This window comes from Papio anubis, chromosome 9, assembly GCF_008728515.1.
Source record: "Papio anubis isolate 15944 chromosome 9, Panubis1.0, whole genome shotgun sequence".
Taxonomy (NCBI): domain Eukaryota; kingdom Metazoa; phylum Chordata; class Mammalia; order Primates; family Cercopithecidae; genus Papio; species Papio anubis.
In genome coordinates, this window is record NC_044984.1 from 103,183,688 (window position 1) to 103,199,335 (window position 15,648).

Consider the following 15,648-nt stretch of genomic DNA (forward strand, 5'->3'; position numbering starts at 1 on the left):
GCCAAAATGCAGAGGATGGTGACAAGGAAAGGCAAAAAGAAGCTGGGTTCTTGATAACATTGTTACATGTTGAACCTTCTCTGATCTCTGCCTGGTTTTGGTTCTAATGGTTTAAGCAACTATTGACTGGGATTACTGTTATTAGGTTGTTGCAAAAGTAATTGCATTTGGGAGGCCGAGGTGGACGGATCACTTGAGGTCAGGAGTTTGAAACCAACCTGATCAACATGGTGAAACCTGTCTGTACTAAAAATACAAAAATTAGCCAAGCGTCAAGCTGGGCACCGTAATCCCAGCTACTCGGGAGGCTGAGACGGGAGAATCACTTGAACCTGGGAGGTGGAGTTGCAGTGAGCTGAGACTCCGTCTCAAAAAAAAAAAAAGTAATTGCAGTTTTTGCCGTTGAAAGTAATGGCAGGGGAGACTTTTGATCTCATCATTCAAGGCTTTCTGTTGCTTAATATTATATTAAAAACAATGAATATTCATACTCATTTCAAAGTCAATTCCGAAGATACTGTTTCATCCCATTGTGAACACCACCAAGGTCTGTTATATGTTTTTCAGAATACTTGAAGTCAGAGAAAGACAGAAATACATAGCTCTGGCTACACTAAATACATTTTGCCACTTTCTGAGATCTTTCCTAACTCTGAGAGAAACATGGCATTTCCATGAATGAAAACAGGAGCTTTTTAAATAGGATTGTTCAAAATTAGATACAAATGTCTTCAGCTAAAGGTCTCACGTATTCAGAGGTTGGGGTGCCTTTTGTGATAGCTCTTATATCATTTGATAATATTGATTTTTTGAACAGGGCAGGCTATTTAGAAGGCAATGAGGTTTTTTGGTTGTTGTTTTTTGTTTTGTTTTGTTTTTGAGATGGAGTCTTGCTCTGTCCCCCAGGCTGGAGTACAGTGGCGCAATCTCAGCTCACTGCAAGCTCCGCTTCCCAGGTTCACGCCATTCTCCTGCCTCAGCCTCCTAAGTAGCTGGGACTACAGGCACCCGCCACCATGTCCGGCTAATTTTTTTTTTTTAACTTTTAGTAGAGACGGGGTTTTACCATGTTAGCCAGGATGGTCTCGATCTCCTGACCTTGTGATCCGCCTGCCTCGGCCTCCCAAAGTGCTGGGATTACAGGTGTGAGCCATAGCGCCCAGCAAGAGTTTTTAACTTTCACTTTCTCAAATAGAGAAAGCCCTCAATTGTAAACCCCTTTACCCTAGTCTCTGGGAAATATTCCTGCCCACCAAGTACTCTATCCCCACCTAGCCCCCAGCGCCACTGGGTTATTCTAGGGTGAGGGAATGGACATGATCATCCAGCAGCATCTGACCAGCCGGAAGGCAAAAGAAACAAGCACAAGTTCTGTGTTACCCAGGAAAGCTCAGCTGTCTGGAAATAATTAGAGCTACAGCCACACGTGGTTCAAGGAAATGTGGTTGTCAGAGAGAGACAGAGATCTGCCAAGCTGTCTCCTCTCCAACTGCCTGGGTCGAGGGGGCTGCAGCCCATATTTTAGAGACACAGTATTGTTTGCAGTTGATCTAGAACTTGAGCTGGAAGAAGTCCCCCATCATGACCTGCACACCATTAGAAGAAAGTGTTGTTTCCAACAGGCACAGCCACAATGTTGCCGGCCAACGGTGCATCTTTCCCCACTCATTGGAAAGGAGATTATCATACTAAAGCATTGAGATGAATTTCGATGAACAAAGGTAGGAAGACCGTTAGGCTGGACTGTCACTAGGACATGATGACAATGAATCAACTTAGGCTCTTGCAATGTCCATCACTGACATGTTTTAATAAGAGATGAACGCACAAATTGGCTTCCTTGCAATGTTTACTTCAAGCAGTAGGTCAGTCTGCTCTGGCCTTTGATGGGATCTGCCAGCTTCTTCCCTCCTTGTCTAGGTCCCCTGCCTTCACCATGGGGAAAAAAGGCTCCAGTAAACCAAATCCCGGAAGTGATGTCGCCTGAAGAGACCAACTCAAAACCAATTGGCCTCCCTCCTCTTCCTTTGAAAATATATACATTTCATACACCTGAGTCCTCCCACCTCTCTCCACTCCACAGCAGGCTCCGTGAATGGAAGCCCAGGGGCTGCCTTTGGGTAATGACCAAGATGGCCCTGGACAGAGGAGCAGCTTCACAGCAGGGAATCCTGGTCCCCTGATCCCCATGGGACGAGATGGTGGGTGAAGCATCCTTTTGGTTTCTCTGCCCATTCAGCTGTCTACCCATGCACAAAACCCAAAGCCCTGGATTTTGGATTTTGTACCTGCAACCTGAGTAAACTTTTTCCCCTCACGAGTCATCATTCAGGCGGGGTGCAGTGGCTCACACCCGTAATCCCAGCACTGTGGGAGGCTGAGGCAGGTGGATCACTTGAGGTCAGGAGTTCAAAACCAGCCTGGCTAACATGGTGAAACCCTGTCTCTACTAAAAAAGTACAGGCGGGCACCTGTAATCCCAGCTACTCAGGACGCTGAGACAGGAGAATTGCTTGAACCCGGGAGGCAGAGTTGCAGTGAGCCGAGATTCCACCACTGCACTCCCGCCTGGGCGACAGAGCAAGACTCTGTCTCAAAAACAAAAACAAAAACAAAAAAAAAGTCACCATTCAACCTGACCAAGGAGGGGGCCAGGAAAGAAGCTGGAACCGTGGCCTTCGCTGCCTCAGAAGGGGAGGCCCCTGCTCTGGCTTGAGCTTGATTCACTTTGGCCTCAGTCCTCAGTTCCCAGGGGGTAACAGCATTCTGAGGTCACCTGGTGCAAGTCCAGCTGTCCCCAGGGACACATCTGGATCTCTTGGTGCCAACAATGGCAACTCCCAAGGGGGCTGGGTGGGGGCACGTAGCTCCAGTTTGAATGCACCATGTCCATCTGCCAGAGAATCCACTGGTCAGGTTCTAGGGAGGCAAACAGGGGGCCCCTGTCAGGAAATAGCTGCTCAGATCACACCTAGATCACCTGTCATTTCAAAGAAGAAAGCCTGGGGCGGTGGGTGTGGGGGAAACCTACTGAACAGGTCTGGTGGGTGGACAGCAGGTGTCACATGGGCCTGAGCCTGGACGGTATCTACAGAGAAATCTTTTGGTTGTTCACTGAGGGTGTGGCCAGGTGACTCTGGGTGGTGTCTGATTGGTTGCTGGCATCACCAGACCCTCCTAATATGGGTAGTTTTCCCATGTAGATCCACAGGTCATGAACAAACCTTTCACCACATATACAGAGAACCCCCTAGAGCAAGTATCTCCCCATCCCTGGGTGGACCTCAATGAAGATGAGCAAACTGATTCAAGACACAAAACCTTGTTGGTCCAGGTCGTACTCTTGGGTGAGTTCTTGATGTCGGCAGTGACAATCAGTGCCCCAGTTGGGGCCTGCCAGCCCCCCGAGCTCTGCAGCCTCAAAGACCAGCACAGTCCCCCATCGGTCACTATTCCTGAGAGCCAGAGTTCGACCTGGTAACACCTGCACCGTGCATTCCTCGGCCGACCATCTCCTGGCCCCATTCCCGGTGGCTGGACTCCTGCAGTCCTCTGCCTTTGGTCTCGATGGGCAAAAAGCAGGAGGCCAGGGCAGCCAGGAGGCAGCAGCCACTGTAAACTGCCAGAGTCAGGTACACAGAGGATTCCAGCATCACCTAGGGGAAGGAAACATGGGTCGGTGAAAGTATCCCTTCTGAAGCACAGACAGCGCCAACCATCAAATAGTATTAGTAACATCAGGCCTCTCATGATACTTGGTTGCTAAAAAGAATCTGGTGATTCCCTCCTCTCCCACTTTGTCCCTCTCTCTCCTTGTGACACGCCTGCCCCTCCTTCACTTTTCTCCATGAGTAAAAGCTTCCTGAGGCCTCACCAGAAGTCAAGCAGATGCTGGTGCCATGCTTGTACAGCCTGCAGAATCGTGAATCAAATAAATCTCTTTTCTTCATAAATCACCTGGTCTCAAGTATCCTTTTTTTTTTTTTTTTTTTTTTTTTGAGATGGAGTTTTGTTCTTGTTGCCCAGGCTGGAGTGCAATGGCGCAATCTTGCCTCACCACAACCTCCATCTCCCAGGTTCAAGCGATTCTCCTCCCAAGTAACTGGGACTATAGGCATGCGCCACCACACCTGGCTAATTTTGTATTTTTAGTAGAGACGGGGTTTCTCCATGTTGGGCAGGCTGGTCTTGAACTCCTGACCTCAAGTGATCCACCCGCCTTGGCCTCCCAAAGTGCTGGGATTACAGGTGTGAGCCACCATTCCAGCCAGGTATTCCTTTAAAGCAACACAACACGGACCAACACAGATGTCATGCCACAGCCCTATGAGCTAAGTACTTCATCCCCATTTTACAAAGGAGAAAACTGAGGCTCAAAGAGGATAAGTGGTTCCTACCCAAGTTCATACACATAATAAGGATGGGGCTGGGATTTGAACTTGGGTCTGCTAAGCTTGAGTCTGGGCTCCTTATAACTCTTCTCTCCTCTGGAACAGTGCAGTGCCTGTGCCAGCTTCCTAGCTTTTGGCATATGGCAAACCACATGGCAGAACTGAGTCCCATTTTCTTTTCTTTTCTTTTTTTTTTTGTTTTTTGTTTTTTGAGATGGAGTCTCGCTCTGTCTCCCAGGCTGGAGTGCAGTGGTGTAATCTCAGCTCACTGCAACCTCTGACTCCAGGGTTCAAGCAATTTTTCTGCCTCAGCCTCCCGAGTAGCTGGGACTACAGGTGAGAGCCACCACACCTGGCTAATTTTTTTGTATTTTTAGTAGAGACGGAGTTGCACCATGTTGGCCAGACTGGTCTTGAACTCCTGACCTCAAATGATCCACCCACCTTGGCCTCCCAAACTCCTGGGATTACAGCTGTGAGCCACCACGCCCAGCCCATTTTTTCATTTGCCAAATGGGTGTAGAGTGATGTCACTTCCTAAGAAGAAGAACCTGGGAGCACCTGGCACCGTGCAGGCACATGGTGAGCTCTCAGCCAGTATCAGTTAGGAGTGCCACACAATGGCCAGCACCAAAGTGGAACCGAAACACTTGGCTAAACATGTCTTTAAATTCTGTTTCTCTGAAATATTCAGACTTGGCAAATCCACAGAAAGCAGATGGGTGGTTGCCAGGAGCCTGGGGGAAGTGGGGAATGAGGAGTGACTGCTTAGTGGATCCAGGGGTTTATTTTGGGGTGATGAGAACGTTTTGGAACTAGATAGAAGCAGTGGTTGCCCAGCGCTGTGAATGTGCTGAATGCAACTGAATTGTTCCCTTTAAGATGGGTAATTTTGTTATGTGACGTTTATCTCAATAAAAAAGTGATACAAACAGAAAAAAACCTGGATGTTCAAAAAGCAGAAAGACTTACTAAGATCTCTAGATACAAATGCTTCATGACACACGAAGAGTTGCAAAATTTTGCAGTGACGTCTAATTATCTAATTCAAAAAGCAGGAACTGGCATATTTATTTGTTTTCCACTAAATTGTGTCGGCGTACTTGTTTTGTTTCCTTTTTTTTTTTCTTTTTGAGACACGGTCTCACTCCATCACCCAGGCCAGAGTGTAGATGGCGCAATCTTGGCTCACTGCAACCTCTGCCTCCTGGGTTCAAGCGATTTTTGTGCCTCAGCCGGAATTACAGGCCACCACACCTACTTAACTTTTGTATTTTTAGTAGAGATGGGGGTTTCACCATGTTGGCCAGGCTGGTCTCAAACTACTGACCTGAAGTGATCCGCCCACCTCAGCCTCTGAAACTGCTGGGATTATGGGCATGAGACACAGCACCCAACCCTTCTTTCCTTTTGTTTAAAAAAAAAAAAAAAAAAAAAATTCGGCCCGGCACAGTGACTCATGTCTGCAATCCCAGCACTTTGGGAGGCCGAGGCGAGCAGATCACGAGGTCAAGAGATGGGGACCATCCTGGCCAACGTGGTGAAACCTCGTCTCTACTAAAAATACAGAAATTAGCCGGGCGTGGTGGCAGGCGCCTGTAATTCCAGCTACTTGGAAGGCTGAGGCAGGAGAATCGCTTGAATCTGGGAGGCAGAGGTCGCAGTGAGCGGAGATCGCGCCACTGTACTCCATCCTGGGTGACAGAGTGAGATTCCGTCTCAAAAAAAAAAATTCAACTTTTATCATAGTTTAAGGGGTCCACTGCAGGTTTGTTACACGGGTATATTGCATGATGCTGAAGTTTGGGGTTCAAATGACCCCATCCCCCAGGTAGTGAGCACAGTACCCAATAAGTGGATTTTTCAGCCCATGACTCCCACCCTTCCTCCCCAGTCTAGTGGTCCCCAGTGTCCATTACTCCTACTTTTATGTCTATGTGTATTCAATGTCTAGCTCCCAAGAGAACATGCGATATTTGGTTTTCTATTCTTGCATTAATTGGCTCACAGTGGCCCACTTGTTTTCATCCAAAATTTTTTTTAAGCAAATCATATGGCAGCCCAAGGATTTTCTTCACAGGGAAGACATGGGTTTGACTCCTGGATTGTCTGCTTTCCAGCTGCATGACCTTGGGCGTGTCATTTTAGCCCCTGAGCCTCTGTTTTCTCATCTGCAGGCAATATTTCTTCTGTCCTCGGGTGTGTTGTTAGGATAAAATGAGCAAGTGCACCCCGAGGGCTCTGGGGGCAATCGGCATGTAGTAACTGCTTCCCCTGCATGGGGTTTTGTCACCCTCCCACCCCTCTGTATTTGGGGGCATCACCTACCTGGGCAATGAACGGAGTGATGAGAGCACCCACTCTTGCCATGCCACTGCAGGTGCCCAGGCCGAGGGCCCGCGTTGCCGTGGGGTAGACCTGAAACACAGCAACTGGATATGGGCATGGGGACATTCAGGTTCCTCCCACCGCTCCAGCTCCAGGCTGATAGGACCAACCCCAGGGGCAGGCCTGAAGTTAGGGCAAATCCCTCCAGTGTTGGTTACGCCCTTAAGGGAAAGGAATCCTCACCCCAAAGGGCACAGGAGGTTCAACTCAGAACTAGGGCAAGAGGCTGAGCTGTGGGTGGGAACCCAGTAAAGGGGTCCACTCTATCCTGGGGGGCTCCCCAAAGACTCCTCCACCAGGAACTGCCACAAGTTCAGAATTCAGGGGTTGCTCTCCACCTTCTTTTCATTTCACCTTGAAGCCTGGGTCACCGGCTTTCAAGGGATTTCATAAAGAGAGAGATGGAAATGTTTACAGTCTCTCAGCTTGTACCCAGTAGAGGCCACGTGCCTCTTTCTTCTCTAGGCAAAGTGAGAAGGGATTGTGCATCTTCCAGGCCGAGGTAATTAAGAAGGGTGCGTTTTCTCCTCTCCTTTCCCATGTCTGCTGGCTGGGACTCCATGGCCCTAAGCCAGGGCTTCTCAGCCTGAACACTATGGACATTTTGGGATGGCTCATTCTTTGTCATGGGGTGGGGTTTGCTGTGCCCTGTAGGATGTTCAGCAGCATCCTGGCCTGTATCCATGAGATACCAGTAGCACTTCTGCCTCCCCCTGCCACCTTATGACAATCCAAAATATTGCCAGGCATTGCCAAATGTCCCCTGGGGCAAGATCCCTGGATAAGAAAGGCACACAATGCGAGGAGCCTGGGTCCCCAAATCACTGAAGGAGGAAAGCTGTCCCCCAACCTGGAACACCCATATTGGACTCTTTTATTTACTTATTTATTTGAGACAGGGTCTCACTCTGCCATTCAGGCTGGAGTGCAATGGCACAATCACAGCTCACTGTAGCCTCAACCTCCCCGGGCTCAGGTGATCCTCCCACCTCAGCCCCACCCCGAGTAGCTGGGACCTCAGGCATGTGCCACCACTCCCAGATAATTTTTGTATGTTTTTTAGGGATGGGGTTTCACCATGTTACCCAGGTTGGTCTTGAGCTCCTGAGCTCAAGCGATCCACCCGCCTCGGCCTCCCAAAGTGCTAGGTTTACAGGCGTGAACCACTGTGGCTGGCCTGGGCTTTTTGCAAGTGAGAAGCTGCTCTTGTGTCAAACACTCCACTTTGGGGGTTCTCTGTTACATTAGCTAGCATGTTTTAACAAGTGCAATGCTCAGTGTAGGAAGCTTGCAAAGAATAAAAACATGAAGAGGAAAATATAAAACTCATTCAGGTTCTCAACACTCAAGAGATTTGTTCCATTTTTTATGTATATTCCTCTAGCGTTTTCTGGATTGTATATAGCACATATGTCTTCATTCACTTACTTATTCAGCACATACTTTTTGAGTTCATACCATATGCATTTATACATCATATTTCAATTCACTCAATTACATAAACAATATAGAAATATATTCTCCTCGTAAAAAAATCAAAATGCCTAAATTCTCTCTTGATCCACTCCCTCTGCCGGGAAAATTCTCCCCATAGGACCCTACTATTAGTGATATCTTTGGAATGTATCTTCCCAGATATGTTCCAAAATATACATATGGAAAATACAGTATTTTAAAAATACATAAATGGCATCATGTCATACATATTATTCTGCAATTTGCCTCTTCCATTCAGTAGTATGTCTTAAAATCCTATCCACATCAATACACAGACATCCACATCGTTCTTTTTTTTTTTTTTTTTTTTTTTGAGATAGGGTCTTGCTCTGTTGCCCAGGCTGGAGTGCAGTGGCATGATCATGGCTCACTGCAGCCTTCAACTCCTGGGCTTAAGTGATCCTCCCGCCTCAGCCTTCTGAGTAGCTGGAACTACAGGTGTGCACCACCACAGCCTGGCTAATTTTTATTTTATTTTTTTAGAGAGAGGGTCTTGCTATGTTGCTCAGGCCGGTCTCAAACTTCCAGGCTCAAGTGATCCTCCCGCCTTGGCCTCCCAAAGTGTTGGGATTACAGGCGTGAGCCACTGCGCCCACCATCTCATTCTTTTTAATGGTTTCTGGAAGCAGAGCATCCCCCACAGCCACTCTCCCACCACCGCCCATTTCCCAGCAGCTCCCAGACACCCCTCCTACCTCAGGTGTGTAAACATATGCCGCTTGAAAGCCTCCAGAAATAAACGCTCTTGCAATGAAGAGTAACAGAGTGAGCACATTTCTAGGAGGAGGATAAAGGCAGATGATGGCATTGTTTTCTGTCTGCTTGTTTCAGCATAGTCCTATCTTCCCAGGCAGTGTCAGTGCCCTAGCATTAGGCAAAGGTTACCCCTCCCTGATGCTCATTGATACAGACATGTGGGCACACATATTTCAGTATCATCTTGACAGTCCTGCTTTTGTAAGTTCATCATTCTTCAAAGTACCAGGCTGAGAGATGGGAACACCTGTGGTGCCCAGGATGGGCACAAGATTAGGGAGAAGTGACATAAATAGTGGAAAGCTCAGACAGGAACTTGGCTGGGGGCAGAGCAGGAATTGAACCAGGGGCCAGCTGAGCTGGGGAAAGTAAACCACTATTCAGTATTCTTAGGATAATTCTGATCCCGACCCTGTGTCCCATTGTTCCCATAAATGTTCCAGAACACCAACATTTCAGGGTCGAAGCTACATCTCCCAACCTTCCTCAGACCAGGAGGTGGCCTACAGATTCCTCATTGGGTATGGTCTGGGGCCTTTTAGAGATCAAGAGAGGCATAAGCCATTTCCATATTTTGAGGTTCTTGGCAAATGGAAAAATGGAGAAATGTTAAAATGGGATTACAAAACAGGGCCTATTTGAAATATTTCTATTGAACAAGTTAACAGTTTTAACATATACATAAATAGCTACATTTATGATCTCACTGGGAGATGATATCAAAAGTCTAAATTTGGCATCATTAGAGCAAAACTGGAGCCAAAGTTCCCCCCTGACTACAACCCCCATCAGAGGCCCCTCCCTAGGCCTGATCTTTTATCCAGTTGTGAGGCAGCCATGAGCCTCAGTCCTAGTGAGCACCTGCACCTTTGCCTGTTTCTGCACCCACTCCTGGGCCTGCACTGACACCGGCACCCCCACTTGTACCCATACTTGGGCCAATACCCACACCTGGGCCGGCACACACACTTACACCCACACTTGGGCCTACACTCACACCTGGGTCTGCACCCCCACCTGCACCCACACCTGCACCCATACTTGGGCCAATACCCACACCTGAGCCTCACCCACACCTGTACCTACACTTGGGCTTATACCCACACCTGGGCCTGCACCTACACCTGCACCCACACTTGGGCCTATACCCACACCTGGGCCTGCACCACACCTGCACCCATACCTGGGCCTGCACCCACACCTGTGCCCACACTTGGGCCTATACACACACCTGAGTCTGCATCTATACCTGGGCATACACCAACACCTGCACTCACACCTGTACCTGTAGCCATACACACATCTACACCCACACTTGGGCCTGCACCTCCACCTGGGCTTACACTAACATCTGGCCTGCACCTCTACCTGGGCCTGCACCCGCACCTCCACCTGTGCCCATACTCACACCTAGGCCTGCAGATCGCCTACCTTCCAACACAGATAAACAGCAGGAGGCTACAGAAGGAGAAGATGACGAAGCACAGGGCCATGGTCTTCTTGCGCCCCAGGCGGTCAATAATCCACAGAGTCACAAGGACACCTAGAAGGGGAGTGGGGAGAGATAGGCAGCTTCTGACGTGATTCCCAATGCCCTCCACCCTGGTAGCATCCCCTCCCCTGGAGGGTGGACTAGACCTAGTGACTCACTTCTAATGACTAGAAGACAGCAGAAGTGATAAGATGTCACTTGTGAGGTCAGGTGATAAAAGACTGTGACTTCTTTTTTTTTTTTTTTTTTTTTTTTTGAGACAGAGTCTCGCTCTGTCGCCCAGGCTGGAGTGCAGTGGCCGGATCTCAGCTCACTGCAAGCTCCGCCTCCCGGGTTCACGCCATTCTCCTGCCTCAGCCTGCTGAGTAGCTGGGACTACAGGCGCCCGCCACCTCGCTCGGCTAATTTTTTGTATTTTTTTAGTAGAGACGGGGTTTCACCATGTTAGCCAGGATGGTCTCGATCTCCTGACCTCGTGATCCGCCTGTCTCGGCCTCCCAAAGTGCTGGGATTACAGGCTTGAGCCACCGCGCCCGGCCAAGACTGTGACTTTTATCTTGGTGTTTTCTCTCCCTGGCCCTTCTCATGTATTTGCTTTAATGGAGAAGGCCAACTGGCAAGGAACTGAAGGTAGCCTCTGGCCAACAGCCAGCAAGGAACTGAGGCCCTCAGTGCAAAAACCTTCAAGGAATGGATTCTTGCCAGCAACCACGTGAGTAAGCATGGGAGTGGATCCTGCCCCAACTGAGCTTTCAGATGAAACTACAGACCCTGGGCCAATGCCTTGATTGCAGTCAGTCACATGAAATATGCTGACGTAGAACACCCAGAGAAGCCACAGCAACTGTGAGATCATAAGTGTGCATTGTTTTAAGCCACTACATTTTCAGGATGATTTGTTACCTGGCAATAGAAAACTAACCCAGGCACCATCAGGAGCCTGAATGGTGGCATTCACTGAATCCAGGGAACAGAATGCCTGGGTTCTAGTGCCTCATTTTGCCTTTAACTTGCCATGTGGTCTTGGACTAGTCCCTTACCTTCTCTGAGCCTCATTTTCTTCATCTATAAACGAGCCTAAAAAACAACACATTCTACCTCAGTAGAGGCAGTATAGCATAGTGCTTATTAGTAATAATAATAATTGAATTTAAGCTAAGTATTTTTACATCTTTTTTTTTTTTTTGAGACAGAGCCTTGCTCTGTCACCCAGGCTTGGGTACAGTGGTACGTGAGATATCAGCTTATTGCAATCTCTGCCTCCTGGGTTCAAGCAATTCTTGTGCCTCAGCCTCCTGAGTAGCTGGGACTACAGATGCACGCTATTATGCCCAGCTAACTTTTGTAGTTTTAGTAGAGATGGGGTTTCACCATGTTGGCCAGGCTGCTCTCGAACTCCTGACCTCAGGTGATCTGCCCGCCTTGGCCTCCCAAATCTCCAGGATTACAGGTGTGAGCAACCACACCCAGCCCCATTTTTACATCCATAATCTTGTTTAGTCATCAGAACGATCCTCTAAAGTAAATGCTATTAATTTATCAAATAGCATTTTTCCACAGTTATTCAGCCAATGAGAGCCTACTGTGTGTCAGGAACTGTTCTAGGAGGTTGGGACACATCAGTGAACAAAATCAAATAAAACAATACACATAGTAAATAAAGAAAGAAGAATCTGAGTTTCAGAGAGGTAAAATCACAGAAATGGTGACTGCTTCCAGTTACAGAAATGTCACGTAATGTGACTTCCTTAAAGTCACAGAAATGGAGATTGCAAATGCTGAGTTTAACTTCTGAGCCTTGGTTCTTACCTACTAAGCTATGTGGGGAAAGGGTTTTAGAGGAAAGACAGACAGTGTAGTATGGGACTGAAGACTATGAATTCTAGGGTGGGAGCACAGCTCTCAGCGCTGCCTGCTGTGGAGTACTCAGTATCGTAGTTGGGTTTTCCCAGAACCTACCCCTGGGACAAGGATGCCAGTGCAAGGCATCGACTTGGGAAGTAATCCAAGAAAGGACCAGCAGGAGAGTGGGGAAGTAAATTTGGGAAGGGAATGCAAGTAACAAAAGGTGGGTACCAAGCAAGTTATTACTGTGGGCAATTGGAGCTGAATTCCACTGAGGGACTCAAAAGCCAGTGTAGAACATGTGCCTTGGAGTTTTCCTGCTGATGGGCAAGAACGCTGGCGTATTTGTCCACCAAATCCCACAGTATCGTTCAAAGGCTGCTCCCAGGTGCTAACTCCTTGGCACTTCCAGCTGCCTTGCCTGCTTTAGATACAGAGACTTCTCATTCCTTCTGAGATAGTCTTCAGGCACATAATCCTGGCAGTTGCAAGTTGCGGGAACAGTTTCTGCTACACTGGGCAAATTATGTCACCACTCTGAGCCTCAGTTTCTTCAGTTGTAAAATGGGAATAACTAAACGACTTCACAAGATTAAATGAGATTGCATCTGTAAGACATTTAACACAGGCCTTGGCATACAATAGGTGCTCAATAAGTACTAGATGTTATTGTAGTTGTAATAATTATTCCTCTTAAAAGAAAAAAGAAGATAGATCACCTTTGCATCACATGCTTGTCTGGATTTTTGACACTCTACTGTTCCTTTCCAGTGTGCCTAGTGTTGGAGGATGATTCTCCATGGGTTTCTCATATCTCTACACATCTTATGAGCAGAGGAACCAGCTGCCCTTTTGGTCTAGGCTACCATGTCAGAGTTGTTTGTATAGCAAACAACCTTGGAAGATACAGATACTGTTTCCCTCTGGAGCAAAGGGCAGGTTTGCTTATTGTCCAATATAATAAAGATGATGTCTCCCTTAGGGAGGTTTCTGGCAGGCCATTATAAAATATTTGGGTTCCCTAAGCTTGGGGTTCCCCAGCTGTGCTGTAAATCCATTGCATGTGTAGCCTCCACCTGGGTCCTTCCTCATCATCCCCGTGGGACTTGGGGGCAAGGGAAACAGTCACCAAGGTATTACTCAAGCTGCTTGCTATAATAGTCTTTTGTCTCTGACCCAGAAGTCTCATGTCTTCCACCAGCATGCATGAAACTGGGCAGCTTAACTTGACAGCCTTCAAGTAGGGTAACATCTCAGCCCCTTTACAGTTCTTGACAACTTATAGTTAACAATTGAAAAACAAAGTCCCTCGCTGACTAAAAATGGGATTTTCTTCCAGGTAGAGCAGAGAGAGCCACTGGCTGAACAATTGCCATATTCTCAGGCTTGCCTGACACAGCTTCACCTTGCACAGGTCCCTCACCTGGAAACTCAGAGAGGGTGGTCCACAGTAAGTCCATGTAATCCTCCTCACTCAGGTACTCGCAGGCCAGGCTGCATTTTGCCTCTACTGCCTTCTTACGACTGGAGACTGGGGTTGGGAGACAGAAAGAGAGGGGGAGTCATATACAGAGTCTGGAATCACACCTTCCTGCTCCCCATACCTCCTTCCCTGGGATGATCCAGTTTAAATGCCATAGAAAGAGCCTAGACTCAGAGGCAGACATATTCAGGTTTGAATACCAAGCAGCAGTGCTCCAGCTTCATATCTCTAAGTGTGAGTTTCCTCATAAAACTGGGGCAAATAAAAGCACCATGCAAAGGGATTGAGAGGATGAAAGTGGGCTATGCGTATGAATGTGCTTAGCCCAGAATTGGCACGTAGTAGGCACTTTAGTGGCAGACAGACTCTAGGGTGGCCTCCATGATCCCCACTTCCTGGTAGTCATATTCTTGTGTAATCCCCTCCCCTTGATTGTGTTGGTGGGGCCTGTCACTTGCTTCTAGCCAATTTAGTACAGCAAAGGTGACAGGATGTATGTGATTGCATTCCATAAGACTGAAATGCCCATCATGCAGGACTGTCTCTTATGCTTTTCCTTGATGACTGTGAAGGAGCAAGTGGCCATGTGGGTGGCCTATGTGGTGACAAGGAGCTGAGGGCAGCCTCTAGTTGCTGAGGGCAGCCTCAGCAGCCAGCCAGCAAGAATCTGAGGCTCTCAGTCCTACAACCACAAGGAATTGAATGCTACCAACAACCAACATAGGTGGGGTGGTAGGTCTTTTCACAGTTGAGCTTCCAGATGAGAACCCAGTCATCCAGTCCTGGCTATGCCTTGATTGCAGCCTGGCAAAGGACCCTGCTAAGTTGTGTCCAGACTCCTGACCTATAGAAGCTATGAGATGATAGGTATGTGCTGTCTCAGGTCACTAAGAAACAATACACATTTATCATCTCATAGTTTCTGCACGTCAGGAGTTTGTGGTAATGCTGTTTTGCAGCAACAGATAACTAATACATGCTTGTCACCTGTTCCTGTCCCTCACCATCTACCCCTAACCTTTTTATTGAAAGCGAGTTGGAGTGGAACCCAGTGGCCAAAGAGGTGATGGAAACAAGATCTCATCCCTGGTCCAGGCAGAGTTAATAAAGAAGGATGAATGCTACATTGCTCCCTTCCTGACCTTGCTTTACTCTCAAACTATGGGACTAACCTCCTAAAGATAGAGGTGCAATGGTCTGAAATGTGTCCCTCCAAAATTCATGTTGAAACCTAATCTCCATTGTGTTGGTATTGAGAGGTAGGGACTTTGGGGAAGTGATTAAGTCAAGAAGCCTCTTCCATCATGAATAGGATTAGTGTCCTTATTAAAATGGTTGAAGGGAGCTCCCCAGCTCTTATGCCATCTGAGGACACAGTGTTTGCCCCTTTTATCATGTGAGGATGCCACAAGAAGATGCTGTCTATAAAGCAGAGAGCTCTCACTAGACACTGAATGTAAAGCGCCTTGATCTTGGACTTTCCAGCCCCCAGGACCAACATAAATAAATTTTCATTCTTTCTAAGTCACCCAGTCTAAGGTATTTTGTTATAGCAGTCAAAATTGATTCATACACCCTATCTGAACCAGCCGTTTAACAGGTAAGACTCAGAGAGGGTGAGTGTCCCCCAAAGTTGCTCCACCTATACCTTCCCCATCTCAGGTGTGGCATCTCCATCCTTCCAGTTGCTCAGGCAGAAAGCCCTGGAGGCGTCCTTGACTCTTCTTTTTTTATTAAACCCTATGGACAACTCATCAGCTGTTCAACCTTGAAAATACATTAGAATAGGATTGGCC

The 15,648-nt window shown here is 47.7% G+C and overlaps 1 protein-coding gene across 3 annotated transcripts in view; it reads right to left on the reverse strand.

Moving 5' to 3' along the window:
- Positions 1-1,775: 1,775 nt before the first annotated feature.
- The window catches only part of SVOP (SV2 related protein), a 104,427-nt gene continuing 90,554 nt past the window's right edge, over positions 1,776-15,648 (reverse strand). The window contains exons 12-16 of one of the 3 annotated variants that reach the window (XM_031650726.1): positions 13,793-13,900; positions 10,464-10,575; positions 8,972-9,053; positions 6,720-6,809; positions 1,776-3,656 (exon numbers count right to left, since the gene is read on the reverse strand). In XM_031650726.1, coding sequence (XP_031506586.1) covers positions 3,450-3,656; positions 6,720-6,809; positions 8,972-9,053; positions 10,464-10,575; positions 13,793-13,900 — 599 coding nt within the window. In that variant the 3' untranslated portion in view covers positions 1,776-3,449. The remainder of the gene's footprint in view (positions 3,657-6,719; positions 6,810-8,971; positions 9,054-10,463; positions 10,576-13,792; positions 13,901-15,648) is intronic. The other 2 variants (XM_031650728.1, XM_031650727.1) reach the window with 2 other exon arrangements.